The 24,686-nt window shown below is 41.9% G+C and overlaps 1 protein-coding gene across 1 annotated transcript in view; it reads right to left on the bottom strand.

Annotated features, from left to right (window-relative positions):
* Positions 1-132: 132 nt before the first annotated feature.
* The window catches only part of hs2st1a (heparan sulfate 2-O-sulfotransferase 1a), a 57,321-nt gene continuing 32,767 nt past the window's right edge, over positions 133-24,686 (bottom strand). Inside the window, exons 2-7 of the mRNA XM_054765967.1 lie at positions 12,025-12,281; positions 11,867-11,952; positions 10,228-10,366; positions 10,051-10,148; positions 7,136-7,293; positions 133-2,479 (exon numbers count right to left, since the gene is read on the bottom strand). Of these exons, the coding sequence (XP_054621942.1) occupies positions 2,256-2,479; positions 7,136-7,293; positions 10,051-10,148; positions 10,228-10,366; positions 11,867-11,952; positions 12,025-12,281 (962 nt within the window). The 3' untranslated portion in view covers positions 133-2,255. The remainder of the gene's footprint in view (positions 2,480-7,135; positions 7,294-10,050; positions 10,149-10,227; positions 10,367-11,866; positions 11,953-12,024; positions 12,282-24,686) is intronic.

Raw genomic sequence — 24,686 nt, 5'->3', positions numbered from 1 at the left:
GTGACAACTTTCACTCATCTTTGCTACAGTAGCTTCCATTGTTCCGACATCTTTAATGTGTTGAAGCATTATGTAAAAACAAGCTCACCACTGTATAGCAAAAGAAATAGCACATTAGTCAAGTGTCATTAGAACTTTAATTAAAAACAAAAGAAGTAGAACGACTAGCGGCTCTCTATCCCCCTCTGCAGGTCACTATAAAGGTAAAAAATAATTAATAGCGATAATAAAATAATGGTCTTTATCCCTCTGTGATAAGGAAAACATATATGCACCTCCAAGTTCTGCTTTTAAAAGCTAAAAAAAGAGACAGCAGTGTTGTATCAGACAGACAAAGCTGCAGCAGTGAGCTCGGCACAAGGAAGGCACACAAAAATATGACCTATTTTTGTATTCTAAACGTATTCTAAGTCTTCAATGTTTTGCAATTGCATCAAAATGCACATTTCGTAGATTCTCAATTATTAATTGGGTTTTAAAAAATCCAAGAAACCCTCATGCAGATAATACCGAATAATTCCAGTTACATGAGGACAATTTACTGAGGCGCAAACAGGGACTTAAAAAAAATAAATATACAGTGAAACCCTGGTTAGCGTCATTAATTTGTTCCCGAAGGCCCGACTCTAACCAAGATGGACGCGAACTGAACTAAATTTCCCTGTGAGAAATAATGTAAATCTAAATAATCTCTTCCAGAAAGCCAAAAATCCCAACACAAAACACGTTTTTATAGCTTTACATGCAGTAAACAACTCCAAATGCATACAAAGACATATAAATGATGAACGAAAGGGGTAAATGAACATTTAAGGTTACTTTTACCTTTGTTGAAGAGGTGATTCTTGACGCGACTGAAAACAGGAAGGTGGTGGTGGGCGATCTCGCTGCCACATCGTGTCTTTGAACAGTCACGTCTTTAGTGAGAGTAAAAGTCACCTTAAATGTTCATTTATCCCGTTCATTCGCCATTTATACGCACTTTGAATTGTTTTATGCACGTAAAGCTATAACTGTAAAAGCATAAAAACGTGAATTGTGTTAACATTTTCGAGTCACCTGCTGATGACATCATCGACAAGCGGCGTAACTTCCGGTTCCCGAAAGGTTAAATTAGTTAGACATACATTAGCATGCTAAATACACACCCCCTTGCTAGCACAGGCATACACTTGATAAAGTGAATATATTGATTTGTTACCACTATATTTCTGTATGCTAACTGTTATCACTATTGTATCATAGGATACAAGCGTAGATGGTCCTCTTTAAAGTTCTGTGCTAACAGATGCTAACAAGAATGTTTTGTGATAAAAATACATTAAAAACAGTTTGACACACGCAGTGTATTAATTACACAAGAGGCGCGCCATATTGTACACGAACCGGAGGCCGAGGCAGTTTTGTTACGTTAACCAAAACAACAACAAAAAAAAAACGCTAAATGGTGCGGACGCTAACCGAGGTTGCAGTGTACACCACACACAAAAAGTTAGGGATACTCTGCTTTTTTTTGGTGACATTGCAGAATAAAAGCTGAATATCCCTAACTTTTTGTGAGTAGTGTATGTTAACCAAGCAAATTTCATACCAGAACCAGTCCCAACAACATAGAGCAATTGACTGAAAATGTAATTTATATTTACAGCAAGTAGCATCTTCAATGCAGGCCGTCATAAAAGCACTTGTAAACAAAGCTGCTATATGCTATAAAGCTGCACACTTAACATCAAACGCTGTACAAAACATACACACCCGCCAAACAGTCCACATCAACCTTTTTTTTTATTTCATAAAAACCTCAAAAGTCTTCGTTCAAAGTGGAACACTACAGCTCAGTAATTGTACATTTGAAGTTAGTAAGAGTGAGGCCATGGGGATGTGGCGTCACGTGTTCACATACAAAAAGACAACAGTAGTTCAAACGGTGAGACACAACCAAACAGTACATAGCAAATGCAAATGTTTTGTCTGGGACGTGGATCTGCACAGCCATTCGGGACTTGGACGAGCAGCTGTTGGCCGGGACGTCTCCGGTGCTGTGCTGCCCTCGGTTGACCTTTCACATGGAAGTGAAAGGGCCCGGAAGCTGCTGACCTTCAACGGGCGGGACGGACGGAACACTTCCTCCAGGCGTGAACTGTCAGTACTCTTATCGCAGCGTCGGAAGAAAATGGTTCTTATGCTCCTTCACCACATCTAGGCCTTGTGTCCTCTTCATCCCACCTCAAACCTCTTTCAGCACATGTTCCTTGTTAGTTTTTGGGGTAGATCTTCTCATAGAAGAAGTTTTGCGCCAGCATGTAGAGCTCCCCGTCCTTTTCCCGCACGGCATGCGCCCTGACAAACTGGAACTGCTCCAGTGCGAACTCGTAGAACTCATTCTCCATCTTCCAGATGCCCGACTGCTGCAGTTTGGCCGTCGACTCCCTGGTGGGCGGCTTCTTCTCGCTGGTCTTCCTCAGATGGGATTTCTTTCCTGTGTGATCAAGCGAAACAGAGAGAGATGGGGATTCAAGGCTGTCCGTGGTGGATAATGCAGAAAAAAGACACCAGCATCATCACAGAGAACATACTGTAGGTCCACTCGTCATTTTCCCCTCAAACCTTGAAAGGACACATTTGTATTTTGTGTATTGTATACGTTAAAGGTAAAACTATTATGCAAAATAGTTTAAATGATGTTACAACTGTAACAAGTGTCGCTTCATGAGCACTAAATGCGACAAAAAACATCATCTCCCATACTTGTTTGCTCCACTTTTAAGAAAAAGTCAGTTTTTCTGACCAAAAACATCCTTCCTCATGCTACATGAGCAAAAAAAAAAAAAAAAGCAGGCTTCGCTACACATCTTAAAAAAAAACCTGTAGCTCTGCCAACTATATCCGTCAGTGAGCTACAGACGCGGGCGCTAACGTGGATCATTTTGTTTTTCTCCGGCGAATAGGCTAACCTAACATGATGTTGCTGCTAAAGTGCGACTGTGAATGTTAGCACTTTAGCTCACATAGCTGTTCTAGTATTGCCAACGTTTGTGTCCTCCTGTTCCACTCCTTAATGCTACGTTATTGTGTGTGATATATTGCATCTATTGTGTCGGACACGTTCCTCGAACCTGCAGAGATCTTGGCTCTTCTATTTTATGTTTATTTTGAAATTGGTAGTCATAGGCGAAATGGAAATTCCATGGTTGTGATGATAAGAAGAATCTTGGATAACGTTTGGGCTTTTCTTGACTGATTTAAAAAAAAAAAAAAGGACACAAAAAGCTCAGAGCAATACTATGGTTTTATTGAGTGTCTCTGATATGAACAGTAATTGCATCCTGCGAAGATATTTGCAGGATTATTTGAATATTGATGTGCTGTTTGCAAACATACGCACACAATTTCTGCTAAGCAGATAATATTGACGAAGCACAGGAACTTTAGAAATCCAATAACAATTGTTACCCTCCATGTCTGCCGCCATCACGCGCGTTAATTAGCCTGGGAAGCGTCTTGAACGCCTTCTGTTTCGCTTCTAAAAACACACACCTGCTGCAAAATACTCCTCGTGGATAAAGCGTTTCTAAGTTAATTATGTATTGATATGTTAAAAAAAAAAAATCATGTGGTGTCCAATCGTCACAACTGTTATCACCAGGGCTGCTCCGATCAACCGCCCATGTGAGCATGTGATCGGCATATGCTGATAAATGATGACCTCCGGCTCGTATATTGCAGCATGCAGCCTGTAGCGAGCGTCTCCCACCCACTTTCCTTCAGACTACCCAAAACGATCATGTCTGCCGTGTGGAACTTACCTGCCGTTTGTGAGAGTGACACATTTTTACAGTTTTTGCACCCCGCGAAACATGCCACGAAATATATCTCGCCGGGGTAGCACGTTAAAACGCTTGACGTTAATACGGCATTTGATCGGTGGACAACACTCGCCCGTATGTACAGTACATGATACTCAGAAGTCTACAGCAAATAACACGAAAAATAATTGATTTCATCGGACTGGACGATCAGTCTCTCTCAGCGGTGGAAGACACCGGGTTTGCCGACTGCGCTCTCACTTGGAGCACCGCTGCATGACACCTGGAAGTCCTGCTAGAGCGCCGTCAAACTATGTACTCCCACATCCAAAGTTTCCTTAAAGAAGGCGTCCCTTCCTCTGTAAGTTTCACCAGTGATGCATGTTCTCCTGAAAAATAAGTCAAATATTAACGCTACAGACACACAAAACGGTGTGTTCCCATTAGAGCTTCCGAAAAGCACCGACAGCATCAAGTCTGTGGGCAAACTAGTACAATATGGCATCTTTAAATACATAAGGTCTGGTTTTAGCCGAACATGGACACGATGTACTAATGTCTTTATGTATTTTGTATGTATTTGTATTTCCTTTTTAGCTTGCATACACCCTCCCTGTGATAGCCACAGTCTCCTCAAGATGCAGAAACGATTCATCTGTGAAAGAGCAATCCACATCTTAAATAATTCATATCATTTTTAATCATGTTTTCCCCCTACACAGGCTACACAGTTAAAGTCACTTGTGGACAAGTTCTCCCATCCTTGCAATTCGGATCAAATGGATCCTAAAAATAGAAAAATGGTGATCGGGCTGTATTATTGGGTCAGTAGCTTTTGATTAAATGAGGCATACCAAGTGAAGTCTTAGGGGGCACAGCAGGTAGAGCGAGTGATTTGTAATTGCCAGGAGCTTCTCAGACAATAATTAAACATTATTAAACAAGGACTTTGGAATGAGGTCGACTTCACTCCTTTCTGCTTTTCTAAACTTTTGTGGGTAACAGTGGCTTGCCGCTGTGCTCGGGATCTCTCTTCAGCTGAAGTACACGAACCGAAAACCACTAGATTTGGATGTCGCTTAACTTGCCCAGTTACGAAATCCGTCACAAGACGACTCAAGTGAGGGTGGTGCAGACATAAAAGGTCAGCAAATGAAATGGCGCGTCCAATGTAAAATGGGGCCGTGTAGCTGGTACTCCCACCGCAGAGCTGCTATCGGAATCATTATCTTAATGTAACAGTGGCACACGCTGGTACCGAAACCCACGACCACACATTCCGACTGATTGAGAGTTAAGTCGAGCAGGTCTTAAGGCAAACCCGTGCCATGGAGGGCCGAGACACTGCAGGTTTTCTCTCAAACCAGTTTCTCCGGCAGGAGATTTAATTGATGAGCTCCTTCCCTCAAATTAAGGGCGGTGTTGATCATTAAAATCACCTGCTTTAGTGACCAGCTGGAAAGAAAACCTGCAGTGCTTGACACCCCCTGTCTTAAGGCATCGTGGAGTGAGGTTTTATACGTCGTATTATCACACAGCCACACTTGCTGGCATCCGTTATATCCCTACATAACTGAGATTAATTGACATCTATCAGTCTGGAAAAGGTTAAAAAGCCATTTCTAAAGCTTTGGGACTGCAGCAAACTACAGTGAGAGCCATTATCCATAAATGGTGAAACCATGGAACAGTGGCGAACCTTCCCAGGAGTGGCCGACCAACCAAAATGACCCCAAGAGCGCAGTGACGACTCATCCAAGAGGTCACAAAAGACCCCACAACAACATCCAAAGAACTGCAGGCCTCACTTGCCTCAGTTAAGGGCAGTGTTCATGACTCCACCACAAGAAAGACACTGGGCAAAAACGGCCTGCATGGCAGAGTTCCAAGACAAAAAACACTTCTGAACAAAAAAAAAATTAAGGCTTGACTCAGTTTTGCCAGAAAACATCCAAGACCTTTGGGAAAATACTAATAATTTTTTGGAAGGTGTGTGTGCCATCACATCTAGTTTAAAAGTAACGCGGCATTTCAGAAAAAAAACACCATACCAACAGTAAAATATGGTGGTGGTAGTGTGATGGTCTGGGGCTATTTTGCTGCTTCAGGACCTGGAAGACTTGGAACAATGAATTCTGCTGTCTACCAAAATATCCTGAAGGAGAATATCCGGCCATCTGTTGGTGACCTCAAGCTGAAACCAACTTGGGTTCTGCAGCAGGATATTGATCCAAAACACAGCCCAGCCGGTCCAGACAGACAGCTGCCCTACAGATCCTGGGTTCTGTTAGAGGCTTCGTCCCTACAGGGAATATTTCCTTGCCTTTGTCGCCAAGTGCTTGAGAATGTGTGGCTCAGTTGTTGTCCTTTGAGGAGTGTGGTTCTTGACCTGCTCCACATGTTAAGTGCTTTTAGATAACCCCTGTTGTCAAATGGCGCTATTTTATGTAATAAGTCATTGACTGGTATAATATACTGTACGTGTGTGTGAGAAAATATTACGCAAGTAAAGCTTTCCAAGTGACTGAATCGGTGCTAATTCCATGACATTGGACTGCTGCAAAACCACACGGACGTCATCAAGTTTTCACAGGATTTAATTCACATCTTTCCAGGATTTCATTCCTCCAGGCTCTCTATGTATTCCCTATAGCTGCAGTCACTGTAGCTAATCAATAACCACACCAGTGCCTGGGCGACCTGATCTTCGGCGGCCAAATCTGGTTCTTTGGACATTGAATGTCACTTCTTTGGTGGAGAAGGAGCTCGAGTTTGTGCGAGAGGTTGAGACCTTCCGACTAGACCTACTCGGACGCACCTCGACCCACAGTTTGGGCTCTGGAAGCAAACTCCTTGAGAGGGGCTGGAACATGTGCTACTCTGCAGTTGTTGCAGGGCAGAGGCGGCAAACTGGTGTGGACTTATTAATAGCCCCCTGGCTTGGTGCTTCTGTGTTGGAGTCATCCCCGGTGAACGAGAGGGTCACTTCCCTACACCTTTGGGTTGGGGAAAGGGTGCACTTGGCACCGGGACACCATAGGCCGCAGGTCTATGATCGACTTTGTAGTCGTACCATCAGACCTACATCCGATGAAGATGGGCTGAGCTTTCACCACCTGGTGATGAGTTGGATTAGATGGCGGGGGAGGATGCCCGCCAGACCCAAACATGTAGTGAGGGTGTGCTGGGTGGTGTCCTCCCGGTGGAACTGGAAGGAGTGGCCGGGAACCGGGAAGTCTGGACTTTCCTACTGGGACCGCTACCCCCGCGACCGGGACCCGTATAAACGATAGAAAATGGAATGGAAGGGTAAATGATACCAAGTGCACCTGTTTTGTACAGCTCGGTGGCTCCTTTGAAGAAACGTGGCAGCGCCGCCTCCAGCATCATGACAAAGTCCTCCAGCTCCTCCGTCACGCCGACCAGCATGTACTCGTTCACCAGGTTGTATTTAGCCTGCTCCAGAGCCCACTGGCTACCCACATTCCTGCAAAGACAATATGTTTGCATTTTAATCCTGCATCCACAGGGATGTGGGAAAATGCTCACAGAGCCGACAAGGAAGGAACAGATAAAGGATGGAAGATAATGTGAAGGAGAACCAGAAGGGATTAGGACTAAGGAAAGAAAGACAAGGTGTAGGTGGAAGTTTTTGGCAACATCCAAGGATACTAATTTTACTCCACATGCAAATCTTTAGTCAGCATCAGGGTCTCCACTTAATAGTGAAAATAGTGTAAATTGAGGTCTATAAAGAGGATAACAGTTCATTGGTTGACAAGGAGCATTTAAACCAGTGGTTCTCAACTAGTGGGTTGGGAGTAGTGGATCCATTCCGGGTGGTTCGCTAAGAGCACGTCAAAAATGAGTAAAACATGTAATATACAACTGATGTCTGACTTATTTTGAAGTAAATTTGAGCAATAGTTGAGTCAGCTTCCTCCTTGGTCGTTCTGTATGGTCATTGCACGGTCCAATATCTGATTTTGCTATTTGCTATTTATTTTTAATTTATGCATTATTTGTATGTATGCATTTATCACGGTCTTCCTCATTTGGTGATAAAATGCCTTAATAAATTCCTCTAAAATGCACTTTGGACATGTAATTGTGTGTATTAATGTTTCAAAAGATGATTTTGAAACACAAATACATTAGCATGGTTTGACTTCAAGAAAAGTATAACAAATATAAACAAAATAAAATAAATGAATAAGGAATAAATATTTTTACAAATGATATAAATGAAAGTGTAAAAAAAAGCTAAAAATACGTTATAAAAATGACTTAAGTGTTCAAAATTATAAAAGTAATAGATTACTACAATAAAAGTGGTTCTCCCGTTGGAATTTCGCAATGTTTTTTTTTTGGCCTCGGATTTGAGGTCAAACCATTCTTTTTTTCCATTTTCACCTCCTCTGTTGTGCGTCCTCCTGCAAGTGTGACAGCCTCCCATGCTTGCTTTTTGTTGGCGTCTTTTTCCTGTGGCAGATTTGCTGCAGCAGTGCCTCCACCTCTGTACTACCAAAGTTGTTTTTCTCTTCACCTGCTGCGCTCCAATTAATTTACCTTTTGCTTTCGGCATTTTGAAATCTGCATCTGCTCACGACCCTGCAGTCTCATGTCCTTTCATGAGCATTGATGGGCTGTGACCTTTGCTAATCACATGTTAATTAGGCTCACCTTGTACGTGCTTTCACTTTACGAGGTGGGATTCATCAACTTAAGAACACAGCTGCGAACAATTCTGCGGTTTAAGAACACGTTGATAAATCTGACGTAGTGTTTTCTTAAGAACCCTCTTAAGAACAGCTTACGAGAAACTCTAAGAAGGGTCTCAGAGTTATTGGTTATTGGTGAATGAGGCCCATTGTTCCTCTTTAGCAGTGCTTTTTAATATGAGAGGCACACTTCCTCTAGGGGGTGCCAGAGGACGTCAGGGGAGGCGTAGGTTGCAGCTTTAAGAATATCATTAATTACAAGCTTGCTAGCTCAGTACGTCCTCGCTCTGGAATTATTTCAAAATTTTGCCTTTGGATTTTAAGTAAAGCGTCTTGCTTTGATGCTTGTAATGTTATATGTTGCCTTCAACTCTGAACCCCTGACGTCACGTTTCTCTGATTACATCTACTACATTGGGTAATACAAATGTAAAGGTGACTATTGACCAGGGGTGGGCAAACTTTTTGACTCGCGGGCCACACTGGGTTAAAAAATTTGGCGGAGGGGCTTTCTATATATAGATGGCATCAAGCAGAACGACATACATGCCCACGATGCAACGAAATGAAAACACAACACATTCACAGCAAGTTAATGCATCATACAAATCAGCAACTAAGCGCTAAACATAACACGTGACTTAAAACTGTTATTTCCAGATGCCCGCAAGGCATGCTAGGTCTTTCAGCTGATGAACCATGAGCAATAAAACACTGGATATCAGGAGTATGTTAACTCCTCCTCAACATATTTTGCAATCTAGCAAAAAATGCGACAAACATGGCAAAATGTTGGGAGAGTACCACAAGCTACCCAGCATGCCTTGCGGCAGGATAATATATGTGTGTGTTTTTTTTGCATGGGTGACGCGCATTGATATTTGTAGCCCACATGGTGCAGTAGGTATTGGTTACTTTGTGCGTCGTGTGTTGACGTGTTGTGTTGTTTGGATTTTTTGGTTTTTTTTTTTTTTTTACAAGCTACAAATTGCATCTGATTATTTTGGTGACTCAAGCGTGCCACAATAGCACTGCAGGTCATGTTGCCAGCTACAGTTTTGATGTTAAATGTTTAAAAAAAGGCAATTTGGAAATGGCGGGTCGGATTAAGACGCTCGGCGGGCCTGATGTGGCCCCCGGGCCGCAGTTTGCCCACCCCTGCTACAGCCCATCTAGACTATTTCATGTCTAGATGGTTCTCCTAACGTTCAAAACAGTATTTAGAAGATCGTACACAGTTTTTTTATTAAAATATTTAATTTATTAAAACTGGATCCAACTTTACAGTGTTGTTTTTGGCAGCCATTTTATTTTTAGTCTTACAAGACAAGCTTTAGTCCAGTTTTAGTTGTCGAAAACTAAAAAACGTTTTAGTCTATTTTTAGTCAATAAAAAAAATTATTTATTTATATACACATATATCGCGGAAATTCACTTATCGCGGTCGGGTCTGGAACAAATTAACCGCGATAAATGAGTTGCAATTTGGTTTCTTCCCTGTGGTGGAGGTCGTGAGCACCTACCAGCATTCCGAGTAGTGACCACAGAAGAAGGGAATCTGGAGCCAGAGCTTTTCGGGGGCGCAGTCGGAGCCCCCGGCTGATACGCATTCATCAAACGTCTGAAACATGGAAAAACTGTCTTGAACTCGTTGAAAAGTATTAAAAAAAACATATTGAAGGAGTTTGGGGGTTTCAAACCTTCTTGTCCCCTTGTTTCCTCCGTCGCAAACCCGGTCGGTAGTCGTCTCCAAAACGCAAAAAGTAATAATATGACACCAGTCTTTCAATGGGGTCTCTGATCACGTTGATGTAGATAGGTTTCCTCTTCACGCCGAACCTGAGAAGAAGTGACTTCGGTTAAAAGCGGAACAGAGATACACCACATGGACAAAAGTACTGAGACTCTTTAGTTCCCCTTGAATCGTAATTAGTCTTGGCAGATGAGTAGAAGTTATACAGTGTTGTGAAAAAGCGTTGACCCCCTTCCTGATTTCTTATTTTTTTGCATGTTTGTCACAATTAAATGTTTCAGATCATCAAACAAATTTAAATATGAGCCAATGACAACACAACTGAACAAAATCCAAACCTACAGTACACGGCCCTGTGTGAAAAAGTGATTGCCCCCTAAACCTAATAACTGGACCACTGCCATCAAATGTCTGCGGTAACTTGCAATGAGTCTCTTAAAGCGCTGTGGAGGAACACTCATCTTTGCAGAATTGTTGTAATTGCGCCACACTGGAGGGTTTTTGAGCATGAACCACCTTTTTAAGGTCATGACACAGCATCTCAATAGGATTCAGGTCAGGACTTTGACTAGGCCACTCCAAAGTCTTCATTTTGTTTTTCTTCAGCCATTCAGAGGTGGACTTGCTGGTGTGTTTTGGATCATTGTCCTGCTGCAGAACCCAAGTTGGTTTCAGCTTGAGGTTACAAACAGATGGCCGGACATTCTCCTTCAGGATTTTTTGGTAGACAGCAGAATTCATGGTTCCATTTATCACACCAAGTCCTCCAGGTCCTGAAACTGCAAAACATCCCCAGACCATCACACTACCACCACCATACTTTACTGTTGGTATGATGTTCTTTTTCTGAAATGCAGCATTACTTTTACGCCAGATGTAATGGGACACACACCTTCCAAAAACTTCAACTTTAGTCTTGTCAGGCCACAGAGTATTTTCGTAAAAGTCTTGGGGATCATCAAGATGTTTTCTGGCAAAATCGAGATGAGCCTTAAAGCTATTTTTGTTCAGCAGCGGTTTTCATCTTGGAACTCTGTCATGAAGGCCGTTTTTGCCCAGTGTCTTTCTTATGGGGGAGTCATGAAGACTGATCTTCACTGAGGCAAGTGAGGCCTGCAGTTCTTTGGATGTTGTTGTGGGGTCTTTTGTGACCTCTTGGCTGAGTCGCTGCGCTCTTGGGGTCATTTTGGCTGGCCGGCCACTCCTAGGAAGGTTCACCACGGTTCATTGTTTTCGCCATTTATGGATAGTGGCTCTCACTGTGGTTCGTGGAGTCCCAAAGCTTTCGAAATGCCTTTATAACTTTTTCCAGATTGACAGATCTCAATTACTTTCTTTCTGGGGGGTTGGGGTCACTTTTTCACACAGGGGAATGTAGGTTTGGATTTTTTTTCTTCCTTAATAATAAAAAGTTTCATTTGAAAACTGCATTTTGTGTTCAGTGGTGTCGTCATTGACTAATATTTAAATTTGTTTGATGATCTGAAACATTTAAGTGTGACAAACATGCAAAAAATTAAGAAATCAGGAAGGGGGCCAACACTTTTCACACCACTGTAGCTGCGGGGGGGGGGGCATATCCTTACTTGGTGAAGTCCAGGAAGGAGACATGTCCATGGTAGAAGGCTGGCTTCATCTCCCTCCATTCAGTCACATTCTTCACAAACCGTACCTGAAGCAGCCCAAACACTCATTAGTATGCAGCACTGTGGCTAAACAAGCAAAATGAGTCATTCCTTGTGACCTGGTCCTGTATGGACATGACCGGGTTGTTCTTGGTGGTGTTGATGTGCAGTACGTGGTAGTGGTTCCTCCCGCACAGGTCGTAGGCGATGTTGGTGAAGGAGGTGCTGGCAGTCTTGGGCACGCGGTTATAAATGATGACCACGTCATCGTCACTCTCCGGCGCAGACGCCGCCCACGATGTGTCCCGCTCCCGCAGGCCATCCTGGGTGTGCCGCTGCTCGATCTCCCGTACCTCGTGTCTAGCAATGGCCCGCTCTGGAAGGACGACAAAAAGTCCAATGCGGTTAAATAGTATAATAACAATAATAATAACATATAGTACATACAGGATACATCTGCACCACACCAACACATGAAGAAACGGGGGTCATACATTATAGCGATCTAATTTATCCTATTTATTATGTATTGTGTAAAACTAACACATGAATAACATCAAATTACAAGCACAAAATGAATGCCGACCCACCAGTTCAAGCCTGGAGTTTTTCCAGAGAGATGATTACATGGCTGTTTGACGTGTGTGGTAAAAGGCAGTGTGCTAGCATGAATTCACTTGAGACAAATGCGCACATTAGCACTCAATAAGTCATCAAAACTTACCTTTATGCATTCCCACATAGTATCAGCATTTGACACCAAATATGAGGTGAAAGAAAAATGGTAAAAATACAATAGTAGTCTATCTGTGCGCCGTGAGAGAAAGTTAGCACACGCACAATGGACATGCGTCAAGTGAGACGGATGTAACAGAGAGAATTCGGCCACTTTTCAAAATAAAACATAAAAAAAATAAATAAATAATGGAAATTATTTTTTTCATTCTGTGCGGCCCAGTACCAAATGACCCCGGGGTTGGGGATTACTGGTGTAGAACACTACCAGTTTAATAAAATATAAAAATATTGAAAAAATATCTAAAATAAAAATATATCCAAAAAAAAATGGTGCACTAAATCGCCTAATGTTGACATATAGTATAGTCCCGACGGGAAGCAAAAACTTCAACTGTTTTGGCGTACAAAAATGCAACTTTGCCCTCCACCCACGTCCTTGTTTATTCTAGTCATGGAGGTGTAACATGTCTCTTAAGCCTGTTCAGATCATACTCGGCCAACTTTAAGTACAGTTTCTGTCTGTGTATTTAGCAGAAGAAAAATGTGTAAGAGACAAGATCCATTAAAAATCTAAATAAAATCACTTTCCTTCTTGAAAGAAAGTGTCAACTGCAATGTAAAGTGATCTCCAAAAGCATTGGAACAGTGAGGATCATTCTTTTATTTTTGCTGGAGACTGAAAACATTTGGGTTTAACAACAAAAGATGAATATGAGACCAGAGAGCAACCTTTCAGCTTTTATTTTTGTTTACATCTGTATCAGATGTACAACTTGCAAGATTGCGCCTTTTGTTTGAACCCACCCGAGAGCAAAAGTATTGGAACATGTGACTGACAGGTGTCTCCTGTTGCTTTACTTATTCAATCAACAAATAGAACTGAACGTCTACGCTCACTTTCAGATTGAGTTGGATAGGTTTTGCCTGTGCAAACTGCATTTAGAAGTGAAAACAACATGAAAACCAGAGAACTATCTATGGGAATTGTGACTCAGAGAAGATGGAAAATGAATCAGAACCATTGTACAAAACACTGGTCATAGCCACTACGACCATTTGGAATGTCCTGAAAAAGAAATAAACCACTAGTATCCAAGGAAAACACGACAGAAACATTGTGAGAGCTGTAAAGAAGGAAGAGGCTAAAACAGGGGTGTCCAAAGTGAGGCCATGGGCGGCCATTTACAGCCCGCGGAACATTAAAAACTAAAACAAACCAAAACAAAATCAGCAAAAATGGACAAACCAGCAGTAATTTTACAAGAATAAAGTCCAAATATGAAGAGAAAAGGTTGTAATCTAATTTTATGACAATAACATCATAATAATATGAGGAAAAATAATGCCATTTTAGTAGAATAAAGTTTTTCCCAATGTAACTAACAATATTTTGTACTTTGTACTGTATTGTATTTTCTAGAAAATTAGGCTGCAGAAAAAGTTCTAGTGTTACAAGAATAAAGTCAAAATATTATGGGAATAGAGTTGTAATTACAAGAAGAGAGTTGAAATAGTTGTAAAATTGATAAAACTGCAGAAATGAGAAACAGCTGTAATTTCATGACAACAAAGTCAAAATATTAACAGGAATACTGAACTTTTTTTGGAATTTGTAAAAAAAAAAAAAAAAAAAAAATGTGCGTAAACATGTACAATTATTAAACTTGATTCAAGAAAATATTACTCTCTTTTTATCTACTTCATAAATCGAAAAACTAGTGAATTTACATGCAAATTATGCCAAAAAAGAATGAGGTTTTCCTACATTAAGTGAATCTGAGCTACAATCACACTCTTATCAATCACACCTGTGCGGAACCCACACGCTCCCCCCCCCCCCCCCCCCCCCCCCCCCCCCCGTGTGCTGGCTTCCTTCCATATGCATGATAGGTTAATTGGAGACTCTAGAAATGATAAGAAAATAAAATAATACTCCTACATTTAGAATATGTAAGAACTTTTTTGCTTAAATCTTGCGTCATAAAAGCAAATTTGATCTCAATTTAAGAATCTTATAAGAGCATTTGGCTTAAAGAACATTTTACTTAAATCTAGCTATGTAATTAAGAACAATTGACTTATTTTAGGACTCATGATATTCTTAAAAGTCACAGGAAAAATATTGTAGTTGTAAGAATTCAAGCCAAGCAAATTTTGCTTAGAAAAGTTGTCTCATTTTAATATAATTTGGGCTTCTTTTTTTTTGCAGTGTAACAAGAAGAATAGGAAGAATTTAAGCCTCAAAACCTTTTTATGGACAAAAGTTTAATGAAGTTTTATGTTTTACAGTGGCTAACTTCTTTTTACACTTGTGTGGCAAGTAAGAATATTAAAAAAAAATATGAATCGGAGGCCCACTGGAATTTTACGCCGTTTTCCTGTGTCTTTAGTTAAGCAGACACCCGCATTGGTGGCTTTGGAGGTAGTACGAGAGGTGCAACGGCAGCGAGACAGTTACTGTGTCAAAGAGTATTCCGCTTTTCTGGGTTTTTTAACACTTCTGCCACCACTGTTGTGTTTGAAGCAATTGTCAAAGGTTGCATCCTTCATTTATCATTCAGGACTTAATATTAGCCACACTGGTACTGTCATGGTAAATGGACTTTCACTTGAATCGCGCTTTTCTACCTTCAAGATACTCAAAGTGCTTTGACGCTGTTCCCACATTTACCTACTAGCAACCAAGAATTATCCCCAACTTAAAGCTCGGCTGTACGAGTCCGTTTCTGTGCAGGACTACATCCACTGATCAAACGCACGTCTACCGTTACATTTTCTCTCCTCATTAAAACTCCACGTGGTTTGGTCTTATTTTACATCAAACAAATGTGCTGCCACATCGCCGGAGAAGAGAAGACTTTGGCGTCTCCGGCGCTCATTAAACAAGCCCACAAAAGAGCGTGACATGATTCAATCCCTTCAGATTTACCTGCTCGTGCCAAAAGGTCGAAATGAAATGATGAAAAGGGGAGCGAGCCTAAGGTGACAGGCTGAGGGTGAGAGGTTGACGGTAAAGGTGACAGTTATTTGAAAGCCGGTGGACGTCAAACAGGACGTTGATACGCTACAAATGATGAAGGTGTGTGTATGCGAGTGTGTGTGTGTGTGTGCTGCGGTTGTGTGAAAAGGTTGCACACAAAAGATGCCTCTTGCCTTTGTTGCCTTCAGGCTCATGGCAGACTGACTGGTGTTGACAATGCTCAGGGAAGCCTGCAGGAAGGATGGAGTGGGAGGCTGGTGTGTGCGTTTGCGTGTGTGTAAGTGCGTGTGTGTGGATGAGAGGCATCACACCACTAGAGCACCTAATATCCGTGGGAGCTCACAGATGGCGCACTGGCTGTCACATCCATCCATTCAAGATCTGCCATTCCTTCACCCTCTCCTCCAACGCCAACACACACACACTCCCACACACTCACAAAAACGCACCAGTGCCCCCCCCCCTTCTCTTTTACGCCCGCCTGTGCAGCCATAAATGCTGCCCTGATAAAAGTTGGATCTGGTTACAGATGGAGCCGCGCCGCTTCCGTGCACGGCATGGCGACGTGCCAGGTGGCTGCAAATGGTGTCTGGCTGTCAGCAACAACTGTAATGGAGACGTCCATTCGCACATGCCATCCAACAACAGCGGCAACAGCAGTTGGCATAGGTTCGAACTTTACTGCCTGGGCTCCTGTGTCATTTTTTAGGAGTGCTTTTATCAACGAATGCCGAGGAAGGTTGCGATATTCAATGGAGCCTAAGCTGCGACAATGCCGGTCATAAATATTAGGTGCCAGTCTACTTCACAGCAGCAGCGGAAGGCTTTTAAGTGTGACGACATTAAAAGGTTTGTTCTCTCCATCCATCACACACGTGAAGCTGGTGGAGAATTGTCTGCATTTGGCCAGCAGAGGGCAATGCTGATGGTTGTACTGTAGAAGACTATTATATGTACTGTAGAAGACTATGTGGGGAAGTGGTTCCTCGACGGAACGCCCAGTCGTGACGGAAACTCATCACAAACACCAGCCCGTCCCGTCCCAAACACAAATGACACAACGGCTACCTTAAACACCGGCAAAAGTTGGTGAAAAAGCTTAGAAACTCCTCTCTTACGAATCGTACATGGATGCTAGCGGGGCTAGCTTAGTTTAGCAGAGCATGCTCGTGCAGCTGTGTGTGTGCGTGCGACTTGGGCTATATGAGTGTGTTTACACCGTGTTGTGTTTTACCGCTTGTTCATGAAAACAATTCCCGCTGACGTCGGACGGAGAGGCACGTTTATTCTTGCTCCCAGCTCGTCTTAACTATCAACAGACATTCTCAACACACACACAACACACTTCCAGTTATTTCCAGTCTTAGTCTAAACTAATGATTATTTTCTTAGTCAATTAATCTAAAGCATGTTTGATTAATCAAGTAATCAGTTAGGCCCCAGACCAGGGGTCGGCAACCCTTACTATGAAGAGAGCCATTTTGCCTGCTCGCCCACTAAAGAAAAATAGTCTGGAGCTGCAAAACATTAGTTTAATAACAACATCTTATAAACTTTTAAAGTTAATATCTTTTTTAATTTTACCGCCTGAAGAAATGTGCAGCACAGTGAATTGACGCTCGCTGTGGCCAGCGCGCTCACATCCAGAGCGAATTAGGAGTCGCCCACGGCTTTGATTGGCTGTCAGATTTGGAGGGAATTTTGTAAAAAGCGTCCGATGTTAATCGAGTACTTTTGCTAGTACCAGATCTTGCTAGTATTGGAGATGAAACTTACAGAAATGTCTGTTGTTGGAGATGAAATTCTCCGCAACCCAATAAAAGGTCAAAAGGACCACTTCAGAAAATGAATTAAGCCAATTTCACCTCCCCTTTTGTGTTCGTTAATCTCCAGTTATGAGAAGGAAAGAAGACTGACTGGTATTAGATTTACAAAATGTACTGAAAAATAAATCAGACAGAATAACTTCACATTCTTTGGATATCCGGGCTAGCTGTCTCTCCTAATGTCCTCCTGTGGCTTCCTGACCAGAAGGAGAGAGAGTCGCCTCGATTGCTAGTCCCCTCTTCCTGTTTTCCCTCACACCATTGGCCCCAGTGCCAATGACTTGTTGACACTTTTCTTGCACAAACAGCACATCCTTCTCCCCCGTCTGTTTCAAGGCCTATTTTGACTATGTTTTTGTTCCCATATCTGGCTGCTGGTCCTGGCTGGCCTTCGCTGATTGTACACTACGTGTGAGCTCGCTTAAACAGTTGTTCATCTACTCAGTTAATTGTTAAATAAAGCATTATTTCTATAAACTACTTGTAATCACTCACTCGGTCAATCATAAAACAGTTATTTTTACACTGTACTTATATTAAGGCACTCAGTTAATAATTCAATCAATAAACATCAATGCAAACAGTTATTCTAAAATCCACTTGTAATAAATATTGACTCACTCAGCTAGCAAGTTAATAAAACAATATCCTACACCGTGTAAACCGATGTAAACTTACCTGACATGTTTAATTCCTATGCCCCGTTTTTTTTCTTTATATCTCTATATTCTTTTTTAGAAATGTCAGGTATCTGACATGGCAGGTATTATTTTTTCCTCCGTGTTTACCTGCGAGAGAGTACTGAATAGCATCCTGTCTGCTCATTAGTCGGTCAATGAAACTCCTGTCTGAGTGACAGCGATGAAAAGTTCAACAAAAGAATATGTCCGTGCAGAATTAAACACTATTTTCTTCTGAGGTGTTTCTTTTTGGGGGAATATAGCGATGGTTCGTTTACCGCGAGGAGCGGGGGGCGTCTGTCATGTCTCAACCAACGTAGGCCGGCACCGGCTTCCCCTCCCTTCCTCGTGCTCATCCAATCACCAGTCAGAACTCATCCAGGACGCATTCACGGTCTCACAGAAAGTCAGATACTTTTAACAAATTTTAAAAAATGCACATTTTCTCCACTCGGGTGTTAAAAAAATATTTGAGCATTGCTAAGGGTGCCACAACAAAGAGGCTGAAGAGCCACGGGTTGCTGATCCTGTCCTAGACAGAATAAATCAATATAAAGCAAACACAAACAGTTAGTGGTCTGGTGGTCCGCAACATATCAGAAAAGGCAAAAATGCAGATCACTGTTTACCAAAGTCTAGGAATGTTACAAAATTTTGAAATATGTAAAATCAAGTCCGTGATTAATTCTGTCTTATACATTACTTGAACTTTAATTTGATAACTCATTCACTTCTTTACCCCAAGTATTAAAGAAGTTAGAGCAGGTTTCATACCGGGAAATAATGCCTTTGGTTCCCACTGGTTTAACATTGAGTCGAGACGAAAGCTGTGATCGACCCACGGACCTTGGCAAGTACAACTGGAGTACTAAATATATAATAAACTTAGGCTGTAACATTTGTTTTAAGTCAACATAGTAGCCATGTACATTTTTTTGATCATCAAAAAGTCCAGGGAAGAAAATCAAGTTGTTTCCCCGCCACGCTACAAATTGCATGTACACAGTAATTCCGGGCCAAAATTGACATATTTCGCACCATCAGATTTTAATAGGGCTGTAACGGTACACTAAAATGTAATTTCAGCTTGGTTCAGTTTCTTGAAGTGCTCGGTTTGGTTAATTTTCGGTACAAAAAATGACTTAAAATGCTTTTATAAAAAAAAAATGCAAATAAAACTTTAAAAAAAATAAATAAAAGCGACCCATTTGGGTGATATTGTAAATAACTTAGACTCTGAGTTTTTTTCAATCGAAAAATAATAATAAAATAAACAGTTGTATTTAAACAATTGTTTAAACACTGTGGCGAAATGTAATGGAAAGTTACAGTTTGTTCAACCATCTGTCGTAAGTGATATAGCGGAAACGTGATAGCTCGTTGATGACATCAATTTTAGCACTCGTATGACTCGATGTGGTCCAACACTCAGTATAAATCCAATACGAAATTGAAGAGGAAGACGTAATCTACCTAACAAACATGTATACCAACGAAAATACACCCAATATCCTATGAAAAAGCTGCATTTTCACGGACATCCCCACGGACTCTCCAAATCGAGCGCCCACGCACAGTGTCAGATTTTACCGTCGCTTACTTCCGGGGATCGTAACATTCCTACAAAGTCAAAGCTGATGCGTGCTATTATCTTGTTTAGCGTAAAACACAAAGATAATAGGTCTGCTTTCATTGATGACTAAAGGAAATACAACAATATTCACATTTGATAGGCTGAAATCTGAGGATATTTACATTTTTAAATAATAAAAAATGATTAATCGAATACCAAAATAGTTGTGGATTAATTGGATAATCAGTTAATCATCGATTAAATGTTGCAGCTCTAGTTTTGACTGTTTTCTTCGGCAAGGTGCCGATTGCGAATGGAGTGGTCGCATTAAGCAAATGACGCGTCTCACTACGGGTGAATGAGTGTGCTGTGGGTTTGACCTTTTTGATTATTTGGAGTGTTTGTATTTTATTTCTATTATGAAACGTCTTAGAGCTCTTCCCGCTATAGCTAAGGATTTTGCCTATTCTATAAATATTCTATTTTATTATTCTATTTTCATTACAGCAAAGTGAGTTTATCCACACATCCAGTCATGTTGCAGTCATAAATTAGGGTGAAAGTGAGGTCATTTGCATAAGCAAACAAGCTACTATACTTCTTTCTGATTTGTAGTCTTGAGTGACAAACAGGTGACCGTGCATATTAACGCTAACCTTGGCTTTTCTAATGCTCCAGGGTGCAAAAACGAGCTGCCAGGCTTTCCCAAAGGACAATAAGAAAAGCTCGGGGGCAACCATGTCCCTAACAACAAAGTCCTAAAACTATGCTAAGGGGCCCAGAAAGCTCTCGCTGAAGACATTGTGGTTTGTGCCAAATTTCCAATGCGGCGCAAAGGACAAAGAGAGCTTTTTGGTCTTTGTAGCAGACGCCCCATTCATTACGAGAGTGAACGCACTTGGCACAAACCTCGATATCAGAGGGCGCCACGCATACACACAAAACTAAGCTTAACGCTCCCATCTGAGGTCATTTAATTAGAGGACAAAAGCCTGAATTACTTTGGCCACACAGCGGGGCTCCTTTCATTGCACATTTCTGCCACTTCCTCCCCTCAAGCCGTCTCTGTGCATTAAAAGCCAATTATGAAGCGTGAATCCAACACGGGTCTTAAACACTGTGACAACTACAAGCCTATTACCCCGAGTTTCATTCTTACCCAGCGACAGCAGGGAGACAGAGCGCTTGTAGTGGAACATATTTACTGAGGCAATTTCGCGGCCGATTAGAGACAACCATTCGGAGTCATCATTCATATTTGCCGCCGGATCGGCACAAAATGGGACGAGGCCGTCATGTACTACCGCTACCACGTCAGGTCTGATGGGATACTAAAAGTGAGGGAGGGAGGATGATGCTTTGCCTAAGCAGATCATAAATTCACCATCCCTCCAATGTGCCAGACAGAGCACCGCCTCTCTCGCAGGAGAGGGTGAGCCCCTTGAACCGAGGCCTTGGGTTAGGTAGGTAATAGAGATTGGCTATCAGCGGGAGACTGAGGAGCAAGGCCTCTATGGTTCTGCTTGGATGCCGCTGGATTGCAAAATCAATGACGGATGACAGAGAGGAGACCTGGCTTGCTGCTTTATAAAAAATTGTGCTCATTGACTGCTGCTGGTGGTGCTCTGTCTCCCTGCAGGTCCCTCTGCACAGGCATGGACTGTTATACTACAACACTTGGATAAATTGTGCATTCTAAATCCATCTCTGGATCCATTTAGCAGGGAGTGGATTAGCGGAGGAAGCCGGAATGAAGTCTGATGACACTCGGGTGTTCAAACGGAGCAGAACCTGCACCACTGTTGTTATTAACTGAGAGGTAACAAGGAAACACACACTGTCATGCAGGCGGTTGCGGCAGACAACTACAAAATGAAACAAAATAAATGAGGCCCCTTTTACGGCGCAATTTGGGGCAAATGCGCAGCTCATACACAAACGTCTTCACAGCTTTAAATGTGCGCAAAATCAAATGTAGCTTCACTTTTCACTGCTCAATAGACTCTTTCTAAATATATAAAAGCTAATACTGTCATCATCACAAAGCCAGTCTTGACTCTACAGGAAATTTGGCTTTTTTTTCTTCTTGCAAGTGTAAAAAGGAGTTATCTGCTGTAATATTTGGGGTAAAAACAACAGAATTAAGAAAGTCGGTGACAACCTCACATAAGGACTATACACATCTCACTGTGTGGTGTACATTACTATTCATTTATGATTATCGTCCACTTAAATCTTGACTTAGACATATTGTACTGAGCAGCCAGGACAGAGGCGCATGTACGGCTTTTGACTCTTCATGGAAAATCCCATGTCAATTTAAGACTTTTCTCAAAAAATGCAGGGTTTAGAGATGTATTACAAGCAAAGAAACAAGTGCTGACAAATGACTTCTTCCCAAGAGAATATGAGCTTTTCCTCCTGTCACTCACACACATATACACACCAGTGAACTGGAGAGATGCAGCAGAGATGCAGACAGTCGCTTGAAAAAAAAAAAGTGTCTAAACAATTGGTGACAGCGTTTCCCCATGCACTCATTTATTTGTGGACCACCACAAATAGATTTGACGCTGCCTGTTTGCCCTCGCTCATAAACACATTATAAGGGGACTGCCTGTCATTGTAGCGTTCATCTTTCCAATTCTGTACAGTAGATAGCATCCTACTTCTTCTTCTCAAAACACATTATCTGCAAGAGTATAAGAAGAAGACATAGCAGGAGGGATCAGTGTTGCCAACTTAGTGAATTTCTCACTACATTTAGCAAGTATTCAGACCCCTCCTAGATTCTGCTTTTCAAAAAAAGTGACTAGCGATAGCTGTCCTGTCTAAAAGGAGTCACCGGTGACTGTGTCTTGCTTGTGACATTTTAAAAACACACCCAAAAAGAAGCGACATTTGACGTCATCCAGAGGCCTCCCACGCAACCCCCTCACCACAAAGAGACTGCAGTCCTGGCGGAAACACCGGAGGAGCAGTTATAAAGCCAATAACAGTGATCAGTGGTCTTGAAAAAGAAAGGCTGTCTTATATCAAGATTCAAGAGAGTTTTATTGTCATGTGCATGGTAAACAGCAGTTATACCATGCAATGAAAATCTTATTCTGTTCATTCTCCCAAGGAAAAGAAAGAAAAACACAAGAAAGAATAAGAACATAAGAAACATAAACACATATACATAAATACCAAGAAATTAAGCAACAACAGAAGAGACATTAATGCAAGTAAATAATACAAATAAATAAATAAATAAAAAAAGTGCTATGAGTGTGTGTTGCGTGTGGCGTGTCTGAGTGCTTCATTGAGAAGCCTGATGGCCTGTGGGTAAAAGCTGTTTGCCAGCCTTGTGGTCCTGGACTTCAAACTCCTGTAGCGTCTGCCTGATGGTAGGAGTGTGAATAATGAGTGTTGTGGATGTGTGCTGTCCTTGATGAGGTTGTGTGTTCTGCGTAGGACTCTAGATGTATAAATGTCTTGCAGTGAGGGGAGGGCTGCCCCAACAATGTTCTGTGAGGTCTTGATCACCCGCTGGAGTGCCTTCCTATCACGTGTTGTACAGTTACCGTACCAAACAGTGATGGAGGCGGTAAGGACACTTTCGATGGTGCATCTGTAGAAGCAACTCAGGATTGTGGTGGACATGCCAAATTTCCTCAGTCTTCTCAGGAAGTACAGTCTCCTTTGGGACTTCTTCATAATTTGTTGGGTGTTGTGAGACCAGGTGAGGTCCTCGCTGATGTGTGTGCCAAGGAACTTGAAGGTTTTCACCCTCTCCACCTCAGTCTCACCAATAAACAGGGGTCTATGTGGCTCCTTTTCCCTTGTTCTTGGGTCGATGATCATCTCTTTAGTCTTATCTGTATTGAGAAGGAGATTGTTATCACGACACCAAGCTATGAGGTCCGCCACCTCTCTTCTGTATGATGTTTCAACACCACCAGTGATCAGTCCGATGACTGTAGTGTCATCCGCAAATTTAATGATGCTGGTGTTGTTCTGGGAGGCCACGCAATCGTATATTCAGGGTAGTCTTATATTCAGGTCAACACGGTAAGTTCTAGTTCTGGTTCATCGTCATATTTCTGCTCTTTTCCAACACAAGTAGCCATACGCAGAAGAGCCACATAAAAAAAGCAAACTGAAGCTCAGTCTATTGCAGCATACTGAGGTATTGTGTGCCTTGTCATGCCCAACAGAGGTGTCCTTTTCTTCAAATTCTGCCATAACTCAAATTCTACAACATCAGCGGCATTTTAATACAGATGCCCCACTTTTTTTCTTTTTTTTTTTTTTTTTTACTACAGTGAAGGCTAAAGTGAAATTGCCAAGACTACCATTGTGAAAAGACGACCTGCTGTAAAGATGAGGTCGCTTTTCCAACTGGGTTTGGCACACAAGTGTGACACTGACACTCTCGTTCACTTACGTGTCTTCCACAGTAAAGATGGAAGGGGAGAGTATGAATGACAGTATCCGGACGATCTGATCATGGTTTTTATTTTGTGGGGAAAGAACGCTGCCTACTGTGCATTTTTATACATACTATTGTGTTTATCTGGCCCGTTTAGATTATGCAGCAGGAACATAGTATGTAGCTGGTCCAGCTTTTCAGTTGTAAGAGCCTCATCGAGCTGGAACACAAAACAGTTCTTGCACAGTTGGATGCATGGATGTAAATGATCCAAAAGTGCCATGTTTGGACAGAGGTTATATAATATGTATGTATGATGAAGGCCAAGTAAACGTGTATGTTTGCCATAAACAATATGTTTAAATAATGTACACGGACAATACAAAAACATCACAAATATTCATTCATTCATTCCTTTCCTACTGCTTTTACTGTTCAGTGTTACAGGTGAGCTGGAGCCTATCCCAGTTAACTTTGGGCGAGAGGCGGGGTAACACCCTGGACTGGTCACCAGTCCATCACAGGACACATATTCACACCTATGGACTATTTAGGGTCTCCAATTTGCCA

This window comes from Dunckerocampus dactyliophorus, chromosome 2 (assembly GCF_027744805.1).
Source record: "Dunckerocampus dactyliophorus isolate RoL2022-P2 chromosome 2, RoL_Ddac_1.1, whole genome shotgun sequence".
Taxonomy (NCBI): Eukaryota; Metazoa; Chordata; class Actinopteri; order Syngnathiformes; family Syngnathidae; genus Dunckerocampus; species Dunckerocampus dactyliophorus.
The sequence above is the reverse complement of the archived record's forward strand: the minus strand, read 5'-3'. Positions and strand labels throughout refer to the sequence as shown.